This window comes from Tinamus guttatus, unplaced genomic scaffold (assembly GCF_059628265.1).
Source record: "Tinamus guttatus ecotype Peru unplaced genomic scaffold, ASM5962826v1 Tinamus_guttatus_pri_ptg000208l, whole genome shotgun sequence".
NCBI lineage: Eukaryota > Metazoa > Chordata > Aves > Tinamiformes > Tinamidae > Tinamus > Tinamus guttatus.
In genome coordinates, this window is record NW_028288742.1 from 9,813,645 (window position 1) to 9,836,897 (window position 23,253).

At 41.1% G+C, this 23,253-nt stretch overlaps 1 protein-coding gene across 1 annotated transcript in view; it reads left to right on the forward strand.

The window, feature by feature from the left end:
- Positions 1 to 23,253, forward strand: part of PLB1 (phospholipase B1) — a 79,896-nt gene that overhangs the window by 30,302 nt on the left and 26,341 nt on the right. Inside the window, exons 18-37 of the mRNA XM_088524311.1 lie at positions 929 to 972; positions 1,792 to 1,900; positions 2,907 to 2,958; positions 4,832 to 4,912; positions 6,482 to 6,547; positions 7,081 to 7,181; positions 9,588 to 9,669; positions 10,422 to 10,526; positions 10,972 to 11,067; positions 11,572 to 11,643; positions 12,015 to 12,074; positions 12,464 to 12,524; positions 13,256 to 13,314; positions 15,073 to 15,140; positions 15,639 to 15,682; positions 16,986 to 17,094; positions 19,870 to 19,921; positions 20,058 to 20,138; positions 21,195 to 21,260; positions 21,618 to 21,718. Coding sequence (XP_088380437.1) covers positions 929 to 972; positions 1,792 to 1,900; positions 2,907 to 2,958; positions 4,832 to 4,912; positions 6,482 to 6,547; positions 7,081 to 7,181; positions 9,588 to 9,669; positions 10,422 to 10,526; positions 10,972 to 11,067; positions 11,572 to 11,643; positions 12,015 to 12,074; positions 12,464 to 12,524; positions 13,256 to 13,314; positions 15,073 to 15,140; positions 15,639 to 15,682; positions 16,986 to 17,094; positions 19,870 to 19,921; positions 20,058 to 20,138; positions 21,195 to 21,260; positions 21,618 to 21,718 — 1,509 coding nt within the window. The remainder of the gene's footprint in view (positions 1 to 928; positions 973 to 1,791; positions 1,901 to 2,906; positions 2,959 to 4,831; positions 4,913 to 6,481; positions 6,548 to 7,080; positions 7,182 to 9,587; positions 9,670 to 10,421; positions 10,527 to 10,971; positions 11,068 to 11,571; positions 11,644 to 12,014; positions 12,075 to 12,463; positions 12,525 to 13,255; positions 13,315 to 15,072; positions 15,141 to 15,638; positions 15,683 to 16,985; positions 17,095 to 19,869; positions 19,922 to 20,057; positions 20,139 to 21,194; positions 21,261 to 21,617; positions 21,719 to 23,253) is intronic.

A 23,253-nucleotide genomic window follows, 5' to 3' on the forward strand; every position in this document is an offset into this window, starting at 1 on the left:
TTATTCTGGTAACAAACACAGGCTTGTGAGTCAGAATGAGATTGACTTCACACCTTGCATGGAGGCTCCTGCTTCTCTTCCAGTCATGGCCAGCATTTTGTATCTGTCTTGTTTGAATGGGCTACAGAGTCCCCAAATGGACTCACGCTGCTGTTTCCTACACAGTCCCTAGTTTCTTGACCTTTTACCAGTTTTATTTACATCACATGGAACAGCTCATCGGTCAGCAGACTTCTACTTATGTGGAAATTGATTAGACAGGTCAAAAAGCTGTACCATAGACAGTCATGTTCATTTATTATTCTGCAACTGTGTGACCTAACGCTACACTGTCAAATTGATTTTTCTGCTCCTTTCTTACTCATGTGAGACACTGCAGCTTTATGGAGGTTTAAACAGGCACTAGAGTGCTTCAAACTATTCCTTTTTAAATTAAAGGAATATCATAGAGATACTTCCAGCTCTTTGTATTTCAGTCTTTAATAGTATTTCACTGATATCAGTGGAAAACCAGATATAATAGCATTACTTTATAATATGAGGAAGGATAAAGAACACACAGATGGTGAATTTTTCCAGTCTAGTATTCTTCCAATGGAGTGGAGTGGGAAAAGGTGTTCAGAACGCTTATCGCTCTACAATATCTACCTTTAGAACTTTACGAAAGTTCTTTATGAATATCTACGTTTAGCATGATTATGAAAGAGTTTCTAAGCTTGTGATCCCATTGCTATGCACACAAAGAACTTGCTTTGACTTACTTTCTTTTCTGGCTCTTAAAATCTTGTGATTTGAGGTGAAGGAGGTATACACCTATGTATTAACTGTATATATACAGAAACACCATAAGGGGGAGCTCTCTTACTTTTTCCATTACCTTAAAAAGTCAATCAAATTTCGGAATATTTGTCTTATTTCTTTTTAACAGTGTTGGAGGAAATGAGAACATAAGCACAGTCACGACACTAGCAAGTAAGTGTTTTCTTCTGTAAACTTGATACGTATGTGGAGTTGTCTATTAGTTCATAGAAAAGATGAGGGAAAATTTGCAGCGTGGCAGAACCAATTCCCTTTTTTTTTTTTTTTTTTTTTTTCAGTGTTGAGTGCTGAGCAGAAGTTACTTAACAGCCAGACTTTAATTTGTTGTGCATGACTTTAACAATGTAGTTTGTAATTTCCAGGGGAGTTGGTGGTTTCAGCATATTTCTGTTGGTTATAATTCTGCCCAAACTGTAGATGTATCAAATATCTTAGCTCATAGTCTAAAGGAAATATTTTGGCTGTAAGGAAAAGTTGGTTTAAGTAGCATCAGTTACAAGATCAGATTTTGCATGCTTTTAGAGATTGGGACATTATTGGATCTAGGGTGCTTGTAAGGCTTGTTTGCAACCTAAGATGTGAACCTAGAAGTTGCAACCTAGAAGTGAATTTAGACCTTTGGGGTTAATAAATCTGGGGCAATCAGACTAAAAGATTTGATTTGAATCCCTCTGCAGTTTGCGTGACAGCATGAGAGTCTCCTGGGTATAGGATTGCTTTACCTTGCTTACTAGGCAAAATGGCATTGCTGGCTGAGATGGTCATGTTAAGTCACAAGCATCTGAGTTCGTGCCACCGAGCAAGCTGAGGGCAAGAAAATCATTGTCATGATGAATCTCCACCTTTAGTGTACACAGAGGTTTATTTTTGATAGGTATCTGATAAAGCTGATCTTTTATTAAGGTCTAATCTTTATAACATGATTTGTTACCTGCTGAAGCAAGCAGCATTTTGGGATACTTTTTTCTGCAGATATCCTTCGTGCGTTCAATCCTTCCTTGAGAGGATATTCCACTGGCACTGGGAAGGCGACTACCGAGAACGCTGCCTTCAACCAAGCTGTGACAGGGGCTCAGGCAGAGTAAGAGGAAAATTATTCTAATAGAAGAATTCTTCTAATAACTTTTCTTTAAAAATCAATTACAACTGAAAAAGGACCAAATGCTGACCTTCAGCAGGAGTGCAATAAGGCAATTGGAGCTGATGATCTTGAAGGTCTTTTCCAACCATAATGATTATAGGATTCTAAGACTGATAGGCACACCTAAACGTATTTATTCAGCCCATATTTAAGACAAAGACTAAGAAATGCTCTGGGAGCTTTGCAGCTCTTCTCATCTTTGCCAAATAATGCATTGCCATGGCTGTTATTTTATTTAGCACTTTCTTCCAAGAAGCTCAAGATACTTTACAAAGGGCACTCAAAAAGACTCGCATCCCTTTGAGGTAGAGAAAAACAATCCATGTGTTACAGGAGGACTCTGAAGGATATTCAAATCCTGATATTGGTAGCACCAAGATTTCATTTGGTGAAACTAAGACTAAGTATGACTTACGTATGGTCAATCTACAGTAAAGCTGGAAATTAAGCAGAAGCAGCCACAAGGAGTCATCAGTGAAATTCCTATCAACCTTTTCCCCTTTGGGAAGACATTTTCCAAAACATGCCTCGAGGCTTGATGCTATGTATTGATATTGCCATACACACATATATGCTGCACGGTGATATGCGTATCAATAGTGTAAGTGGGACATTGGAGAGAAGCAAAGTAAACTTGTATTGTAGCACAGCATATTTTCTGCTATAACTTGTAAAAGTGCAGCTATGCATTATTTGCAAAGTGGTCTAGTCTAGTGCCTGATAGATGCTAAAATGTCTTTTTTTTTTTCTTTTTTTCTCACTCCCCTCCCTTGATAGCTTAAAATATATCCTTTCATTAATAATATCTATCATCCCGCAGACAAAAGTAACTGGAGATTCCCCTTTTTTCCAGCTATTATTTGAAGGATTCCCTTACATAAGCTTTTCTCCTTTCCCTGCTGTCTGTGTAAAGTTTCTTAACTTTCATTTATTTATTTATGTTTAGGGATCTCCCGGCACAGGTTAGAAGCCTGGTGGACCGAATGAAGAACGATACTGTGAGTGAGTTTAACATGTCACAGATACCTTTAGGAGGACAAAGTTAAGTGGTGCCATGATTTTCTAACAGTGTAACAGACCAGCAGTAGATGCCAAACCAGGCTTTGCACACAGCAGTGTGCGGTACCATGTCCTCAGTGCTGAGCGTGCCTGAACACACTCTCACCTATAGCTTTGTCTTAACTAGCTGTGTTACAAGCATGTGATAGTTATCTTGCTACAAAATCCAGCTAACTAATCATTTTCTATCATGAGCCAACCAGTAAATTCAATAAATCCCCACCCAAGCCACCTCACCCATTAAGACTACAGAAGCTTTTGTCTGCTAGGATTTTACTGTGATGCTCTTAATTGCCATGCAAGCATATGTTTTTGCTAGCTGTGATGCTGAGGACAACTTTTCCAAACTGTAATCGTATGGATTCAGTGTGTGAAGCGAACGGCTTGTTTTCTTTAAAAACAATTCAACCCCGTCTTTGCGAATGAGTCAGCAGCTGATTTTTGACATCCGCATTTGTTGTTAGGAATCATTTGATTAATGGCCTGTAAAACATACATCAGGCTGAGGATTGCCTACAGATTTTTCACCTCAACTGTGGCTGGGAGTGTTTACTGTTTGGAACTAGACAAACATGCGATGCAATCAGTGACCCAAGTTACACGATATTATTTTGGCTTCCCTAGCGTGCATTTGGAAGGCAGCCAGAAAGCTTTCAAGATAACTCTGTGTACGTGTCCAAGACAAATATCCTGGTGAAAACATATTGGCAAAAGTGTTTGCAGTACCTTTCTTTTCAGTGTACTTTCTTTAAACAAGATCTCACTCTCGTGGCTGTATCTGAAATGAGAATAAAGGGGAGAGCAGTTAACAGCTAAGCAGTTGGATGTTTTTCCTTTGAGGCTTCTAAGCTGTATTCTGTCATATTTATTAGCTTGAAAACAACACATGGAATAATAAGCGCAAATGTTTTTTCTTTTGACTAATTAACTAGAGAGAGTGCTCTATTAGAAGTGACATATCTTTGATTTTAGAGCTTTTTATCCTCTTTTTAAAGCACCTGTTTATGCCAGGAGAGAAAGTCTCAGACTGCTTGAAATTCCTAAGTAAGTTTTGAGACCAAACCACTAGAGAAGGGTTTTACCAGCTGGGATAGATAGTATTCTGTCTTGGAAGATAGGTACTTTTTGCTCTGTTGAGGCTCTCATACTGTTACTGCTTGTGTTGGGCACTGAAGTTCAAGTGTTAAGATACTGAGTACCACATCAGGTGCACAGTACTAAGCATATCTGTAATTTTGTTCATAACCAAGATCATTTGTGTTTACTGTGCTGTAATTGCTATACATTAGCTGTCCTTTGCGAAATCCCGCCACAGAAAAGGTGCTGTAATTTTTGCCAATATTGTTAGATAGAGTTGAAACCACCCCCTTCTTTGCAGTCTCCAAAAAAAAAAAAAAAAAGTCCTCCAGAATTTTCCAGCAGAACAGCTGCATTATTTATTAGGCAATGAAACATATGCCATCTTTTTTGCAATGAAGATATATTACCAGAATTGCTAGAGGAGTTGGTCAATGTATACATAAGATATTACTAAAAGAAGTGAATGACCTTGAGTATTTTTTTTCTGAAGTCAATAGTTTTGCATGGTATGACTGAAATTATGAAGCAACAATTGTAGATTTACTTATAGCATAGTGGTTTCTTCTCACAGTCACGACTGTAAATTCATTTTGTTGCGACTACATCTAGAAAGCTATAGCTGGACTCAAAAGAAATGTTAAATTTCTCTTGAGCATGTTGCCTGGCTAATTTTTTCCCTTCATAACTTCCATTGCATCTCTTTTTATTATTATTCTTTTTGTGTGTGTGCAGAGCATAAATTTTCAGACCGACTGGAAGCTTGTAACGCTCCTCATAGGAGGAAATGACCTATGCCGATACTGCAAGGATCCAGTAAGTCCTCAGCCGTGAGCAGGGCTGGCGGGTAACTGGATCCACGTGCCTTGCAGCACGTGGGAGGGCAGAACGCAGCAGGGTTGGGACTAAACCAGGGCAGACTGAGGCAGCTGTGCAGCAGCTCAGCACAAGGGGGACGTGGGACTTCTCAAGAGGGTCCAGCGTAGCGTGACAAAGATTATTAAGGAACTGGAGCATCTGTCTCACGAGGGAAAACCGAGCAAGCTGGGCCTCTTTAGCATGGAGAAGAGAAGATTGAGAGGGGATATGATCAATATGTGCAAATACCTGAGGGGAGAGTGTAAAGAGGATGAGGCCAAACTCTTCTTGGTGCTGGCTAGTGACAGGACAAGGGGTAAAGGGTATAAATTAAAATAAATTTCTCCATATCAGGAAGAACTTCTTTACTGTGATGGTGACAGAGCCCTGGAACAGGCTGCCCAGAGAGGCTGTGGAGTCTCCGTCTCTGGAGATCTTCAAAACGGGCCTGGATGCCACCCTGTGCCACGTGCTCTAGGTGACCCTGCTGGAACAGGCGGGCTGAGCTAGATGATCTCTAGAGGTCCCTTGCAACCTCAACCATTCCGTGATTGCTCTGTGGCCTTCAGGTCGTTCAACTTTTTGTTATGATAAAAGCAGCGATAACTTCCAGGCCCCTGCAGATTACATAACTGTGCCTGCTGCATTTGGCTGTTAACTCAAGATAACTTTCTGTTATCTGGCTGATCAGCCACCTGTAGATAGGGACTGTCACAGCTGTGCTCTCTTCCTTGGCCCAAGGCACGCTTGGAGGCTTCCCAGCATGCTGGCTTAAGTACTATGGGGTGGATCTGTCAGCAGCTCATGCTGATGCTGCTAAACCTTCCCATAACCTTTGCTCTGTGTGATTGGTCGGGGGGGTAAAAAGCTGTGGTAGATGTCTCATGTAGTGATGAGACCTTATTGTTTTACCTGCTTAAAAGCAGCAGAGCACATGATTTCCATTCCACACTATTAATTTCAGATAAGGGAAAACCACCAAAGCAGCATGATAAAAATGACCCTAAAGCAATGAATGAGTGTATTAACCATTCCTACCTTCTGCTCCCAACTCGGACAAAAAAAATGACTGTTGCACATAAAGATAAATGTCAGGGGGATGCCATTCAAAAGTCAAAATGATGCTTCCTTTATATTGCACAGCTGCCAACAGTACAATGGCAATGCTCCCTCCTGGTGATTTGGGAAATACATAGGGGATCTGAGCTATGTAACTTTATAGAGTAGACCAATGGGGTTCACAAGGAACATATGTATGAAATTAAATCAAGGAGAAGTAAGCCTGAAAATAAGGGGAGGGAAAAAAAAATCTAACACAGAAGTCTGACTGCAGAGTGCTGTCTTTTGCTCCTCATGTGAAATAAAAAGAATTCAAATTCTATTGGATTGAAAGCAGAGATGTGGCAGTGGTACTCAGGACTGTGTTACTCTTGACCCAAGAGTTATGAGTGAGAGGCTCCAGCCAGATGTTGTTGGGCCTGCTTGAATGAGCCAACTGATGGTAATGCAATCCTCTTGTTTCCACAGGCACGTTATTCTCCTGAGAACTACACCTATAACATACAAATAGCTTTGGACATGCTTCACAAAGAGGTAAAATAAGCTTTTCTGGTAATGGGGCACCCTGGAAGTATGTCACAGAAAACATAGGGAGATGCTGATTTCTAGCTGATGTGCTGCAGACAAATTGTGTTTAAAAAATAAAAAAAAAATGCACAAACATACAATATTTGGGCAGTGCTTCGCTGATCATTGAGAGAGGCTCTGATGCTCAAAACGAGGGTGAAGTTGGTGGTGAGACCGCTCAGAGTCAGCAAGTGCCTGAGCTGTGTACAGAAACCGCTATACCAGCACGTTGGGATCTTTCTGAAACCATCATCTCTAAATGTCTGACCACAAATATTGGAACTAGAATGAGCCTGCATAGGCAGAGGCTGTAATTTAGTGTTTTGGCTGTGTGGGATTAAGTATTAGTTCACATGTGCCTGTTATAAACAACACAAGCTGTTTCACTCAGCAGGCCTGTCATATTAGCAGCAATCTGAAGTCCTCTGTGGCAGTGGGAGGGCAAAGATGGCACTTGGTGCTCCCAATGCCAGCTCGGGGATTGCTTCTTCTTTCGGCAGGTTCCACGGACATTTGTGAATCTGGCGGTGATGTCTTCTGTATCAAGCCTCCAAGAAGTGTATGCGGAGAAGGGCGTTATCTGCCCAAGGCTGCTCATGAGGTTTGAAGATGATTTATGTTACAGCTCTTTGTTGCTCACAAATAGCTGCAAGGTCTTCTCGGGAAACTTTCTTGTTAAAGGGGAAAGGCTCTAGTATTCCCGGTCACTGAACACCTTTCTCTATGTATACGTGTGTATCCGCATGTTCATTTAAAAATGGCATTTAGAAATACCTGTCTGTTTCTATCTGTGAGCCCTGCTGCTATCATTTTTTGTGGAACTGCCATTTCAGTGACTCATCATTTGCCCTGCAGGAGTTCAAGGCCAAGCAGAAGGAGTTCAGCTGTGCACTTGCAGGGGAAAGACAGTAAAGATATTCAGATGCAGGATTTTAATTGATGGAACTTAAGACTTTCCCCTTGCTTATGTGGTTTCTGATCTCTGTGATCCCCTTGTGGGTTATTAGCTACATTGTTAGTTAGTCTCTTGGGTAGACGGCTGCAACACTTTGCTGTGCTCTTGCTCCTAGACCGAATGATCTTCATAGGTCAACACAAATGTCCAGGGCAGGTGGCAGGTCTGTGATGAGCTCCCTTCCTGGCTGTGGGCAAGAGGAGGGAGAAAAAAAGAAAGGGAAGGGAAGACTAGAGTCCAAACACAGGGGAACCAGGCAATTGCCTGAAGCAACAAATCACAGGTGGCCATGAAACAGCTGTAGCTCTGCTGCCCTCTTTACTCATGCAATGCCCTGTGAAACAGAGCTAGTAGCTGCTGTGACTGTAGCTAACCTGTGTGGGATTATAGCCAGTGCCAGGATGTCTGCTCCCCAAGGTGCCTTGGTAAAAGCCGCTCCTACCTACCACCGAGATGGGCGCCTGACTGGATTTTCTTAGTTTCAGAAAAGCAAGAACTCTGCACTTCACTAGGCAGACCTGCAGGACAATCTACAAGCTTGTGTCTGATATTGGGCAGAGCAGACAGCTGTGGTTAGCTTGGAGGCTAGAGTCTTAGAAGTCACAGAAGAGCTGCAGGGTCTCTTGAACCCAGCCACCCCACTACGACATCAGCTTGGCAGTCATCTGGCTGGGTCCCATCAGCTACAAGGGCCTCTGCAGGCTGACAGCCCCTGGCTGGGCTAGCAAAGACATCTCAAGGGTCTCACAGAAGAAGGTGGTTTTACAGGAGGAACACAGATGCAGATCTCTTGTTGCGATTTAAGGGCTCTGTGGTGACTGTGGACGGCGAATTAGCTCCTCAACTCAGAATACTGGTGCTTCAGTTGGGCTGTTGTGATTTTTCTTCAGATAAGGCCACTGGCTAGGTTGCATGCATATTTCAAGATCTAGTCATCAGGCAGGGATGTAGTTAGAGGAGCCTGGAGGATTAGATTATCATGAGATACCTGTAACCTTCCCCTTATCATTTCTAGTGTCAGGTTGAATTTGACATGTTCTTGTCTGGCAGCAAATATATACAAATATATATACTGAACTGGCTCTATGTGAAAAAATAAATGCCATGGAGCTGATTTGAAGAGCCTTGTGCCTGAAAGCTTGTGTCTTAATTTCAGAGAATAGCCAATAACCTTAATAAAGTCCCTGCCATTTTTGCCTTACTCACCAAAATACTTCTGAATATCCTACTTAGTGTTGTTCTATCTTTCATATAGATGTCCTATGAAAATAAATCATGTTGTTTTGTTAATTACTCTCCATTAATACTTGTCAATTTGCAGGCAGAGGTGCATATATTCTTGACACATAACTGCACCAATATAGGAGTATTTATTTATTTATTAAGTGTTCAGTTCTCATTTCGGTTTCTCAAGTGATAATGAGGTGTGCCCAGAATGGGAGAAAAGCAGGAGAAAAACACTCAAGTGCTTGAAGGGTCAAAACTATAAGGCATGTTAAAGGTGGTCATTGCTAGTTCATGAAAACTTAGAATAGCTCAGGTTGGAAGGCGTATCTGAGGTCGTCTCCTCCCAAACCCCTGAGTGCAGTACGGTCAGCTTCAAAGGTGAAGCAGGTTGCTCTGGGCTTTGTCTGGTCAAGCTGTGATCCCTCTAAGAACAGAGATTCTCCAGCATCTCTGGGCACTTGTTGTGGCACCACCACCCTTAGCATGAAACTCACTGCAACTTGTGACCATCAAACAGGTTAGAGCAAACTTGTGGAAGCTCCATCCTTAAGTATGCTCATATAATTCTATTGAAACAAGGTGCACAGATGCACCTAAAATTAGATTGTGCTCACATGTAACATTTTCCTTATTTTATATTCCTGAATCTGTCCCTAAAAATGCTTCTGCTCAATCTCCAGAAACTCAAAGCTGGGAGTTAATGTCAGTGAGTAGTCATTCAGAAAAATCTCCCTTCAGAGAAGCTTTTTACTCTGCAGCTTTTCAACTGTGAAAAGGAGCACAAAAAAAAATCTCAGCATATTGTTTTATTGTTTTATTCTGCAGGATGTTATGCCCTTGTGGGTTAAACTATGATGTCAATTCCAGTGAATTTGAGATGTTTCTCTCCTTGAATAAAAAGTATCAGGTAAGACAAATGGAATTTTAAGAGTAAATATAGTCCTTCTTCCCTAGCAATAGTCTCTTTTTGTTCTGTTGGGAATAATGAGCAGGCAGTTTTATTAGTAATACCAGGTCTGTTGGAAATGACTTTATCAAGGGACCACTGAGCAGGTATTTGAAGTTGGAGGACAGATTCTGTTCACTTTAATGACATTTTGCAGCAGTGATTGTAAAGGAGGGGAGGAGGAAGATGGGTGTAGGCTATCAGGTAATTGCACTGCTGAAGTTCTTTACAACTCCAGTTCAATAAAATAACAAAGCAGATAAGAAGCAATTTGTTAAAGAGCCATAGAAGAGTAGTGTATGTCAGGGAACCAGCAGTTTTTTGACAACTTATCTTGTTGGAAATCAGATTAAGTCAAAGAAAAGAACTTGATAACTCAGGAATGAAACTCAGGGATGGGATGACAGCCAAACTGAAAATCCTTTAGTGGTTCTGGAAGAAACTCTTTTGACACAAAGTCTAATTAATGAGCAGGGCGCTGCCTGTGTCAGGTAGTAGGCCACAGGCTGCCTTTTTGCAAAGAAATCTTCCATGAGTTTTTCAAACCTCTGCATTTGCTGCCTAGCACAGGCTGTAAGTCACAGTAACTTTGGGGCTCCTGCCCTGGGATGGGGGAATCTCTGGATGAGCTGTAAGTTAGAGGGCCCCAGTGATCTCAATGAGAGAGAAGGAACAGTAGTGACACTTTTTTTTTTTTTTTTTTAACTCTTTAGGAGAGAACTATGCAATTAGTGGAGACTGGAAGGTATGACACCAAGGAAGACTTCACAGTGGTTTTGCAGCCATTTTTGGTGAATATAAGTTTGCCAAGGACAGAGGTAAAAATAGCAACAACAGAAGAACTCCTATGTTAAATCCTAGTGTCATTCCCCTGACTTTTCAAGTTTACCTTGGCTGCAAATGTGACCAGCATTATTCTGGGTGCTACTATATTCAGTAGAGCTAACATCCAAAATTGCAGAAAACACTTAGGGCATAGCCTGGAGAAAATGAGAAATAGAAAAATGGGCCCTGAAGACACCATTGGGGGCACTGAAGCCACCCCCTTGCAATCATAAATAATAATGCAGTAAATATTGAATGACTCTAGAAATCGTATACTAAAAACCTTTAAAGGGCTTCTCATCTCTGAGTTTCTAGAGCTTTCTGGTCCAGCTCAGTTCTCCTCATCCATAAGGCCTTTGTGGCTTCTTGGTTCAAAGTCAACTGGGATATTGCATTGGAATAAAGAGAGGATAATCCAACCCTTGTTCCTTCCTCTAGGAAGGTTTACCTGACAACTCATATTTTGCCCCAGACTGTTTCCACTTCAGCCAGAAAGCTCATTCTCAGGCTGCACGTGGTTTGTGGAATAACATGGTAAGATTTTAAACCTTGTATTGCTTTTTCCTCATCTTTCCTGTCTTGCCTTTGGCAGTGAAAAAGAATTAGAGCAGCACTATGTGGATAGCCATATCTTTTCTGAACTGACAGTGGTGGTTGCAAAGGAAAAGAGGGCTCACCTGAAGGAAAGCGACCTGAAACCACCCATATCAAAATAACACATCCCAGAACATGTTAAGGCTGTGGTTGTTGGACTTCTCTCAGGAGATAATGCCTACCTGGTATTTTGATTATTACAGCACATTCCTGACATATCATGGGAATAGGATAGGCCATTTAGTATGTGAAAACAGCTTTCAAGATAAAATCTTGGGACATCAGGTACTGTGATTGGAGGGGGTGGTCAGGCAGAGGCACAGCATGGTAATCCTCTTGCTATGCTGTAGAGATGATTTCCAGTGGTTGGTAAAATGGTTACCTCTGCTGGCCAATACTCATCTGCTTTTCTTCTATTCTTCCTCCCCCCTGTTTTCCCCACAGCTGGAACCTGTAGGTCAGAAGACAGATAATCAACAAGTACAAGAGGAAATTGTTCTCAAATGTCCAAGTGAGGTAAATGATAAGGGCATTTGTGCTTTGTTATATGCAGTGCCGCTGGGAATGGCTGCGTTATCTGGGTGAGTCTTTGCCAGCAGCTTGGAGTACTGCCCTCCAGAGGGGTCTCAGTTTCTCCCCTGAGTATTTGGTGCCACCTAGTATAATCGCCCTTCCCACACCCCACAGGATGGAGGACAGGCTCTTCCTAGGAATAAGCTTCCTGATAGCCGTGCCTGGATTGATTGAAACATCGGGGCAGGGTCTCCAGCCTGCTTAGACCACTTAGACTTCAGTATCTGTACTGAATGGCATTGCTTCAGTGGGGAAACAAATCTCTACTTGTTGTTCTGATGCTTCACATTGACACAGATTGTCTTGCTTTGCAGGCTGAGCCATTCCTGCGGACGTATAAGAACAGTAATTACACATACCCTAGCCAAGCTCCAGTAAGTGTCAACAGCACCATCCCACTGCTGCTCTGCAGCACATGTTTCTGTGTGATAGCCAGATGAGTCATGTCTTGCATGACAGGCAAAATTGGTCTTCGGGAGGTGAAGAGCACAGCACAGAACAGGAAAGTGCTCCTTGAGTTAGGTAAAATGCATTTGTAAGACCTGTAAAAGCACATGTTCAGGTGGCACAATGATCAGGACAGGATGCTGCTCTAGTCTGATTGATACTGACTATGACTAGTGAAGCAAAGTCTGTCTCATATAATTACATAGTAAACCTGCTCTGGTTTACCCATTTGCTCTCTGTTAAGAGGTAAGTAGTTACTACTGACTATTTCCTAGCTAAATGCTATTCAGCTTTCTTCTGTCTCTCTCCTCTTTAGAGTTATGGAAGTGAGCTGCTATGTGAAGACTGGACTCCTTCCTCCCCTTCTCCAGCTTCAGGTAGTCTTGCCCGTTTTGTCTAGAGATTGAAATACTTTCAACTGTCTTTCTAGAATGTTTTTTGGTTTTGCTGAAATGACTGCTGGGCCATGAAAAATGCTGCTCAGCAAGATGTAGTGTTTTTCAGCAACAAGTTAATAGATATAATGCCAATTGATCACACAAGGACACATTCTGACTAAAGAGCTCCTCTTGACTTGCTGATAGTAGAGAGCTTCAAAATATCATATGAGAAAATTCAGACTTGCATGATGACATAGCCTATAAATGTCATCACCAACACTTCTGGGATGGGGGCTGGAAGTCCAGCTTCCAGCATGTTAGTCTGGGATGTCACAAGACTCAGTTTTTCAAAAAATACCATCTAGCTGTCTCCTTAGTCTTTTTCTGAATTTAGCATTTAGTATGGCATCCTGCTTTGTCTGATATTGCAGCGTTTCACTCTCATCTCAGTGCTCAATATTGCTTACAATGTGTTGTGATTTTTCTCCTTGCTCTTCTGTCTTGTTTTGGGTAGCAATGTTAGCCATTAAAAAAGATAACTAATGCACATATGATGCTGCTTTAACCATGTAAAATGAGCTGGAGAAAGCTTCTGTTTCATCATCTGGGTACTGCAAAAACAATGTAACTGAGCACCAGAATATACAATGGCAGATTTCAAACAGATAGTGGTGAAAACGCGTAATTATTTCCTGTGCGTATTCAACTGCACCTCTTTCCTTCTACAGTGCATGCCCTGAAGCCAGCTGATGTGAAAGTCATAGCAGCCCTTGGGGACTCTTTGACGGTAAGACGATGGTGTTTTTACTGTTTTCTTGGTAAAACTGCCAACATACACCTGCCGTGGTGTTACGGAAATAGCTGTTGTCCTGGAAGTAAAGATTCATTCATCCATGGATGATGATAGAGTTAGGAGCTAGAAAAGAAAGAGGTATCAATTCTCCAGCACTCTGTTCCCTCAGGCAAATATTCATGTACTTTTGAACACAGGCAAATAATTTAAGGACATGCTTAAAGTGTTCGTTGAATAGGAAACAGAAGAGATCGGATGAAGCTAATAGGAAACTAATAGGACTTTTCACAAGCCTTAAGTTACTGTGTGTTTTAATTTATTTATTTATTGTGGTGCGTGTGTATTTTTGTTTATTTTTCTGAATAAGAAAGAACTAGTGAACCTGTCCTTTTGCCTCAGTTCTTTCAGGAACAGTGTGACTAAGAGATGTTGGACAATGAGATATGTATCTACAAAGAAAGAGTGCTCTGGCTTCACCCATTTCAGAAATTATTCACTCTGTTGTTCCTGTTCTAACTCATAGCCAGTTTGTTCCTAAGATTTAATTCTCCCTGAGGAATCTCACCGTGTTTGGTAGGCTAGGAGGAACTTGTATCAAGTCAGACATCCTGAATTCTGATTACATCTTTTTGCCTAATTTACCATTGGCTAAAGCCTCCAAAATCCTACAGCCAGCCCATAGGAAATGCTGGGCAGAAAGATGTAACTGGAATCCAGGTTCCCCAGTTCTGAGCCTGAATAACAAAGACATGGTGCATACAAACTATGAAGTCTTTATAACTATCTGGCAGGCATGATGCTGAAACTCCTACACACAAGAGGCTACTGAAATAAATAGACGTATTTGAATGCAAAACTGCAATAATGACAAAGACGAGACGGTCAGTATCTGGTTGCGGTTGCCATATGATGATAACCAGGACTCTACAGGTGTTTCTGCTTCTAAGTATAGCATGCGGGAACTGAGAGTAACACCCTTTTTCATAGAAACAGCATTTGCGCGTTACTGTCTGGGCTGCATTTGGCCAATACACAGACATTTTGAACTCTGACTGTGTGTTTATTTGACAAAGCTCGTGTGTAGGAGAGTTCTACAGCACTGTTTAATCTGAGGCAGCAATGGACAGTCTGCCTGGTATTGTGCTGTTCTGCAGTACTACCCAGGTACTCGCGTTTAATATGACACCGTAGTATTACTGCAGGCAATCACTCGCCTTTTGAGTTCTGGTGGTTTTGAGAGGGATGTAACTGTCAATTTGTCCCCATTTTCATTGCAAGTATAGAGTGCTTCCTTCCTTGCTGTAATGCTATTATAAATTTCTCTGTGTAGCACAGCACTTCTGAAAACAGGATAATGTTATTACAGGACTTCTTGTTTCTGAGATACCTGTTTTTCTTGCCTGCATTGTCTTCATGTTGTGTCGTTATCCTGAATTTTCTTATGAGTTTAAGATGTTTTCATCTTTCATAACTAATACAGCTATAAATGTTATTCACTTCATCTAGAGCTATGTGAAGAAAGCCTTCAAACCTCTGCTTTGTCATTTATCTTGTGCATCATGCACAATACAATACTTGTGAATAAGCTTAAAAGAAGTTGATGCATTTTGCGGGGAGGAGGTTTTGGGAGAAGCCGGATGCCTCTAAAGCTTTTGAAGAGACCCATTCAGAAATGAATAAAGTGACTTTGAATGACTGTGGTATTAATAATTGTGCTTTCCTTTCATTTGGTTAATGAAAACTAATGTCCAGGCTGGTACAGGAATTGCCTCAGATAATCTCACAGATCTGAGCACTGAATACCGAGGACTCTCTTGGAGGTAAGCCTTTGTCCAAGGTGATGAGGAGATATGTCTCCCCTGCCATTAAAAGTATTGTTCTCTTCTCCATGGAACTTTCATATGACAGACAGTGGAAAGAGTTGTTTATCCGGCCAGCATTTCTTATGAAGAGTTCTGGTGTTGTTATAAAGGTGGTTCCACATGAAGAGCTTTCAGCAATAGACTTTCAGCCAGCCTTTTGGCTCCTCTCATGCTTTTGTTTTGGGCTGCTCATAACAGTTTGTCTCTCTGTGTGGAGAGGGGAAATTGGAGATCTACAGAACTAGAGAAAAATCACTAGACAAACAAGTCATATTTTTTGGCTTTTATTCTCAAAGTAGTAGTTTGCTATTCCCCTTCAGGCTTGCTGTTCCAGAACTTTCTGTTGGACCAGGGATAACTGGAGAACTTTTACCATATGCCACACACACGGCCATAAAAAGCTAGACTGTGTCCAGCTAAGACATAATTGACTGGCATTTCTCTTTCTCTTTTTAGTATTGGAGGGGATGCTTCCTTAAAAGATGTGACAACTCTACCTAGTAAGTAAATTGTTTTAGACCTGACTACTGAAATTAAAAAGAGGGAATGGGCCAAGTGGTAGGTTTGTAGAGAGATCTTTCTAAATGCCTTCAACGTATTGGAGAGTAATTCACAAGATATTCCTTTCAAAGAAACAATATCCTAAGACTAATTAAAAAAACATTTGCTTCATCAGTGATACTGAGAAGAAACTACAAAATCCCTACCTTTTCTCCCCTCTTTCGAAACTGCTTAATGGGTGTTACTTGACTTTCTAAATAAGCTCACTTTGTCCATATTTGTTATGCAATTAGTGTTTGCTTTTAATAAATTTCTAGCACAGGGTTTTTGTCTGCCCCCTGCCCGCAAGATGTATGTTTACAGGCATCGGCATTTTTGGTAAATACTACTTGTACATGTAATCTGAGGACAATAATTTTAACTCTCTTTTTACTAATACCCACAACTTTTCCTAACTTGGCTTGTTGTTAATGTAAAGCCACCAGTAAAGCCACTTTGGATGAGCTATAATAATAAATTCTACTTGAAGAGGGTCAATAAACTGTCCCTCTCTGCTCATTATTATGAGCAGAATTTAACAAGAATATCTTACTAATAAGCAATTTTAAATAATTGATTGTTTCACTAGGTGCTATTACTAGAGCACTAGATGCTATTAGCTATAGATGCTATTTTGATAAAGCCTTTTTAAATCATTAAAATAAGTTTAATTGAATCATGGAGGTTAAATTTACAATGTGGCTTTGTTTTCATTATCAGCTCAGAATGCTGCTGCCTACCTCCTCCTAGAAATTACTGTTGAGATGACAGTGCAAGGTGGAAGCACTTCTGAACCATGCATCGGGAGTTTTCTTTGAGTTTGTCAATAGTGTTGTCAAATGTTGCATAGCCACAGGGCTGACCCAAAATCTCTAGCTGAAGCCTAGAGCTTATTGCTCCTGCAATGACTGATATCCCTTTCAGAATTGCTGCACAAAGTTCCCATCAGGTGACTGAGCGGGTTTTAATTCGGGCTCTTCCCACTATAACAAGGAAGATAGCTGCACACAACAAAATCCTGAATTCCGCTCATCTTATTCGCTAGTGACAATACAGGACATGCAGGGTGACCCCGTGCTGTCTGAGTCACTGCTCGCTGGTTGCTCCTTTTGCTGCTGCTTGGTGGGTGTTAGTTAAATGGAGACTGCAGTGGCTGTACTATGCTGTCCATAAGCAAGAATGTGATGTGCTCATGTGCCCTGGTCCCAGGAGGAAGGGGATGGATAAGGTCATTTTCCTTTCATTGCTATCCCTCTTTTTTAGATCTCTTTCGAGAGTTCAATGCCGAGATCACGGGCTATTCAACTGGGACAGGACATGCAAATGAATCTGGTGCATTCCTTAACCAGGCAGTCCCTGGAGCCGAGGCTGAGTATGTAGCTCTTTGTTTCACCTTTCAGGTAGTGGATGTTTCATCTAATTCCCTTCCAGGGGCCTCATGCGCTGTCATGACTTGCTCTGAACAGCAGGCAAAACCAGTTGAGGCGGTGCAGAAACATGGGCTTAACTCAACTTTCAGATGAAACCAGCAGCCCTGGTTATATGCCCCATGAGCCAGAAATAGGTGGAAACTGGTGGTGGTGGTTTCTATCCTTTATGTTCAGTGTTGATAAATCTTTGCGAGCAGGGATGTTTTAAGAAAATAAGCATGTAGTGAGTTGGTAAAGAACTGACAGAAGAAAATCTCAGTGAAACCTTCCATAATCCCGGCCTCAGGCATCTGGAGAGACAGGCAAGATTGACAGGGAGGGGAAAAGAAAAAAAGAAAGAAGAAGTTGCAGACTGGAATATGAAGAAAGTAGAATTGCTGATAGTCACATTTGGGTTTTGGTGCATTGCAGACCTGGTGCAGTTGCAGGCAGCTCTGCCAATTTATTGGGTATGTAATGTCTTGCAGTCATCTGAATTTGGCCCTTTGTTTCTAATCATACCTGGGAGCCTATGTAAGTTGTACTCTGATAATGCACTTATCATGGAAATGCCTGGCTTCTTATTGAAAGAGTCATTGCTGTTTAATTAACAAAAGCAGATGGTTGCTGGGGTTCAGTGACAGTTTAGACAGGGGATCTGGCAGAGGATGCTTGCATTTGACACTGTTAGTTGATGAAACTCAGCTCTCCATATACATATATATGTACGTATGTGTATATATACATACGTACATATATATATAAAATCCTCTTGATTTCCAAAGAGCTCTTGGAAGTCAAATCCCGAAGCCAAGTGAAATGTTTGAGTTTGCTGCATCTGAGTGATGTCACTTAGGATTTGTCAGGTATTATTTATGGCTCTTCTGCAGTCCTTGAGTAACTTGTGAGTCATACTACCATTCTCAGGAAATGTTTATTTTTCTGGACAGAAAGTGTGTGCTAGATGCCCTGAAGTATCAAACAGCCTCTGTATCTGAATGTACCATTTTGTGGTGGTGACAGATTTTTTTTTTCAGTTCATGTTAGTGAAATACGTGCATGGATTATGGCTGTCATTGAGCCATTCATGAGAATACATGAACAGAGTGCTATATGGACCATGTTAACTTCTGATTTTGTTTGTTATAGGAAGGAATGAAATAGGTGATTGCCTTGCATTTTGCATTTGTTAAAACCTAGAGAGGCTGTTTGGAGTGGGAGGAGGATTGAAAGAGGATAGTATTTCATTTCAAGTCACCAATATGCATGCCATTATTATCAGTAGCAACCAAGGCATTACTGTTAAAATGGCTGCTGAATTACTATCTAAATTAATTGATGGATGTTAATTCAAAGGACGACTGTCTCTTGTCCATACCGATTAGTCTTATCCCTTCCCAAGTATCCAGGTTGGATACTTATTGACTGTTGACTCGGAATGTATATCAACAGTTCAATGACTGCATGAGAAATCTAAGGTGTTGCAGGTTGTCTGCTCAACATGCAGTGTTTCCTCTTGGTGATTACTGAAATCAGTGCCTTAACCTACGGGCTTCTGCAGGGAGAACAGAAAGAATATCTTGACAGCTTGTGGCCTGTGATAGTTTTGGGACATAAATAAGTAGGTTAAGACATTGGACAAAAGCAAGAGTGAACAAAACTACTAGATTCATACAGTGTCTCTGTCACAGATAGATGTATGCCAGGGCTTGTTCTCCAGTAAATAGGCTTATATTAGTGTTAGATCAATATTCAGCTGAAGGGAGGTGGTGAGAAATACCTCCTGCTTCTGTAATAAATAGAGCATCGCGAAGGAGAGCTGGGCTCTGGTTACCGTACAAAACAAGTGTGTCATGCTTATCAACGTCAGCTGATGGGCTTCCAGAAACGATACACAGTCAGCAAAGTGTTTATAACAGCCAGGAGAGCGATGCTGCACATCCCAGACCACAGAGCTACCTGGAAGGCTAAAGCTTTCCAGACATGTTCTTCATGCATATATGAGGACCGATGTATCGGAGCAGAGGACAAGTTTGAAGTGCTCAGTCTAGTAATTCAAAATTTATGGCAGTTTTATATATGTTTGTATGCATGTAAAAGGGAGAGAGAGTGTGCTTGCATGGCTATTGCAAAAATAGCAAAGTTGTCAGCTTATCTGAGGAATCTTGAAAGTTGCTTGGATTGTTATTAAAAAATAGAAATAGGCTAGAAAAACAGAGTGCCCAAAGGTGTTTGTACACAGCTGAAAGTTTAGGTATTGACTCTGGGTGCAAGCTCCAGAAAGCAAGAAGACCACAGAGTTGCATGTGCATAAACTTGCTCAGGAGGCCAGTTAACTCATGCAACTCCTTTTTTGATTTAGTCCATGAGAAATCATAGCAGCCCAGTTCTAATCAGACCATCTGCAAACATACAGGATGCTATGCACTGTCTGGCATTTCAGCTGTTGTAGGCACTAAACACCGTAATAAGCTGATCTTACTATAAATCAAAAGTATAAAAATTATAAATCCAGACTAACTACTGAATCTGCACAAGATCTGTATCAATCAGTTTGACATTTACTTTCCATAAAATGTAAACATGTAATTTGATAACTGTGAAATGGAAACTGTAGTTTCTCTTCACTTGACTCATCTGATATCTAATAATGCATAGAATTTAAGTCATCCGAAGAACATAATTTTGCCCTCTACCTAAGAGTGTTTCTTTCACTTATTGATTGTCTTTCTTCGCAGGCATTTACCTGAGCAAGCCAGAACTCTCCTGAGACTAATGAAAGCTGATCCTGTAAGTTATCTAGGACTTGAATGTTACAGCATGAAAAGAAACATGTGTTACTTCTCATGATAGATTCATCTTTAAGGATACCATGTACATACCATCAAAGAAAATCAGGCTCGTTATTTTCTTCTTCATTACACAGAGAATTGACCTCAGTGCTGACTGGAAGATCATAACGGTGAATATTGGAGGCAATGATCTGTGCAACTATTGCAAAAACCCTGTAAGTAGTAGAAAGTGTTAAGTAAGTAAAGCAGTAGTGGGACTATGATGTTAATGTAGAAAGACCTTGCGGGAAACACGTTGATCCTTAGAGCCTTTAACAGGGACAATCATGTGCTGCATGTAGTGTGTGTTTTGATGGGGGTGCTGCTGACAGTAGCCTGATGTGGAAATAGTCACTGACAGAAACTGTCTTTGCTCATGGTCATAAAAGATAGTAAAAAATGGAAGGGCTAAAGGGAAGAAAACCTCCATTCCTCTAATACAGTAACTCTTCTCCTGACAGCCGTGCCTCATTAGACATTCAAAAAAGAATTATGCTGCTTTGAACCATTAACAGTCCATTCCAGCAATGTTTTTCATTGCCTGATAACTCAGTGCAGGAGCTGCTAGGAGCAGGTGAGGTGTGTATTGAAAGTTGCTGTGGTGCTCAGTACCCTTTGAGCTGATGCTTCTTTAGGCTGTCTGGAGGACTGTCTTAAGGAGATCATCGCTGCTGAATAGGCAGATGCTGAGGAGAGGCCACTTTCCTCTGACAGCTCTTGCTCTTTCTCCTTCTGTACACTAACTTCCAACTTGTGAACACTTTCATTTCCCCTGCAGCTGTTGCGCTTGGGGGATTTCCTTCTTCTGTAGGAGCCTTGATAGGTGTTTTTGTTGCTGCTGCCAAATATTAATTATAGCTATATTTATTGCTGTGTCCTTGCCTAGTAAAGATTTCATCTAAGTTTATGAGAGCTTATCAGTTGGCTGTGGGCATGCCTATGTCTGGTTTATGCCTCATGTCTTGCATAAGGTTCCTTCCTCCATTGTTACATGAAGGACCCAGTGCTTCAAGGGGATTTAATTTAAACCCCCAAATAACGGAGACTTTGAACATTTTAGATTAACTGATAGGCTTAAAGCTCCTGGTCTCTAGAAAGGAAAAAGAAAGCTTCACTAAACATATTGCTTGCTGTATCACAGAAAAAGGGCATTCATGTGCATTTCCATCCTCACAACCCAAATGTCTTATCTTTGTTAGCAGTAACCTTTTTATTTATTTATTAAAAAACAGGATCATTACTCAGCTGTAAATTTCACCAGACGAATTCAAGAAACCCTTGATATTCTGCATGAGCAGGCAAGTGCTGTGAAACTGTCCTGGTATTCTAGCTTTTACTAGTATATAACTGTTGGAGACTAGCATTTGTCATTCCTTCCATTCTAGTACCAAATATATTCTATTGGCTTCCATAAAAACATTTTATTTTGTCCACCTGAGGGTAGTGAGATGCTGTCTGAAAAGACAGACAGGAATACTGGACCGTGGGGCTGGGTAAGGATCAACAGCTGGACTGGAGAAGTTGAACTTTTTTTTTTTCTCTCACAAGTCAGAAAAGAAAAGAGAGAGGAATCTTTGTACTTGGTGATATAAAATGAATGCATTTAAGGCTGTCTAAATAGTTCTTTCTAAGCAAAGGTCTGATTTTCCTTTCAGGTTCCCAAAGCTCTAGTGAATCTGGTTGAAGTAATGGACCTCCTACCTCTGAGGCAGTTGTTTGTGGATACTCAAGCTCAGTGCCCCACTTACTTGGCAGAGTAAGGCTTGCTGTACTTCCTAGTGCCCTCACTGTCTGTGATGATAAAGCACATTCTTGTTCCATTTTTCTCCTTGTTTGAGCTGGTGTTCAATGATAGCATTAGTGTCCTATGGACATCCCATTCGCTACTAACACCATCCTGTCTGAAGAAGCTGCCTCTCTTGTTTTTCACCTAAAAGAACACTTCCCAAGAACAAATACAGTTTCTACAGCTATTTCAGGCTGCTCCTTATACTAATTCGAGTTACAGAGTTTAAGCAACTCTGGACCAGTGTTGATACAGTGGCATGAACATGGTCTTTGGAAAAGTTTATGGCTCTGGAGGGTTGAATTATCTGTGCTAAATAGTAGATTGGAATTTCTAGCTGGGATGCATGAGGACTCCTGATGCTATGGCTGGGTCATATAAGGCACCTTGGGCTATGATTAAGGTAGCAGAAGTTTTAGATACCTGGACTATGGTTATACTTGGGTTAGACTAGGGGTGAAAAGGTGGCGATCGGAGATTAAAGCATCCCTATCTGGAGTTTGCGTCGTAGATAATAGGGATTGCTTGAAACTAAGGGCTGGGGCTGGAGAGGAGCTATCTGCATTTTATTAGGGCCTGAGAGGGATTTACAGGGTTAGGGCCAGAACCAGGCTTGTTAGAGGTCAGTGGTCTAAACTACTAAACTGTGCCTGAAAGTTACAGATCTCTCTGTGACTCCAAAGGTGTTGGCTAAGGCAGTGCATGAGACAGTATTTAACTTGAGCAAAGTGGTCGAGTCCCCTGTCAAAAGAATGAAAGTGGGCCTGATATGATCAGAAGGGGTGAGGCTTAACTTTTTGCTCAAGGATTGGTGTAACAAGTTTAGACTCAAGGCAGGGTTTTATTAAAGGTAGCTTACCCTTGTATAACTATGTTTTGATTTGGGCTGCTGTGTTCCCTTCCAGGTCAGACTAGGAGCACCTTCTTAGGCTGGTTAAGTTAGGCTTTGCATAATATTTCCTTCATCTTTGGTTAAGATGGGGGCAGATTTGATTTGTAGATCAGCATTCCCTTTCTGGCTGAAAGCCTTATGGGGCTGTTTCACCTTCAAGCATGATACAAGAGCTGGGGCCATTCCATTTTTGTGACCTCAGACTAGCAAACTAAGCACTCCACAGACAATTAGTTTTAGGAAAGCTTCACTCACCTAATAATCTTTATTTAGCATTTGAATAAATAGAATTCTCTGAGTTAGGGCTGCTGTGGCATTATAGGTCTCAAAGGAACAGAATTTGCCACACTAGAGCAGTTTATAATGAACTATGCTTCTTTTTCTAAGATTATAGATGCCTGTGACTTAGATTAGGGTTTTTAGAGATGTATGTGAAGTATCTTCCTATGGAAGGCTTCTTGTGATACATAAGGTAGACTTATGGGGCTTGGGTTCAAGTTATTGATACAAGGTTTCTTGAAGCAGGATTGAAATGTAGGATTATCTGGATTTTCAGGCCTTTTGAGAAAATGGGAAGTATTTGCAGAGTAGGCAGGTTTCTCTCAGAGACTTT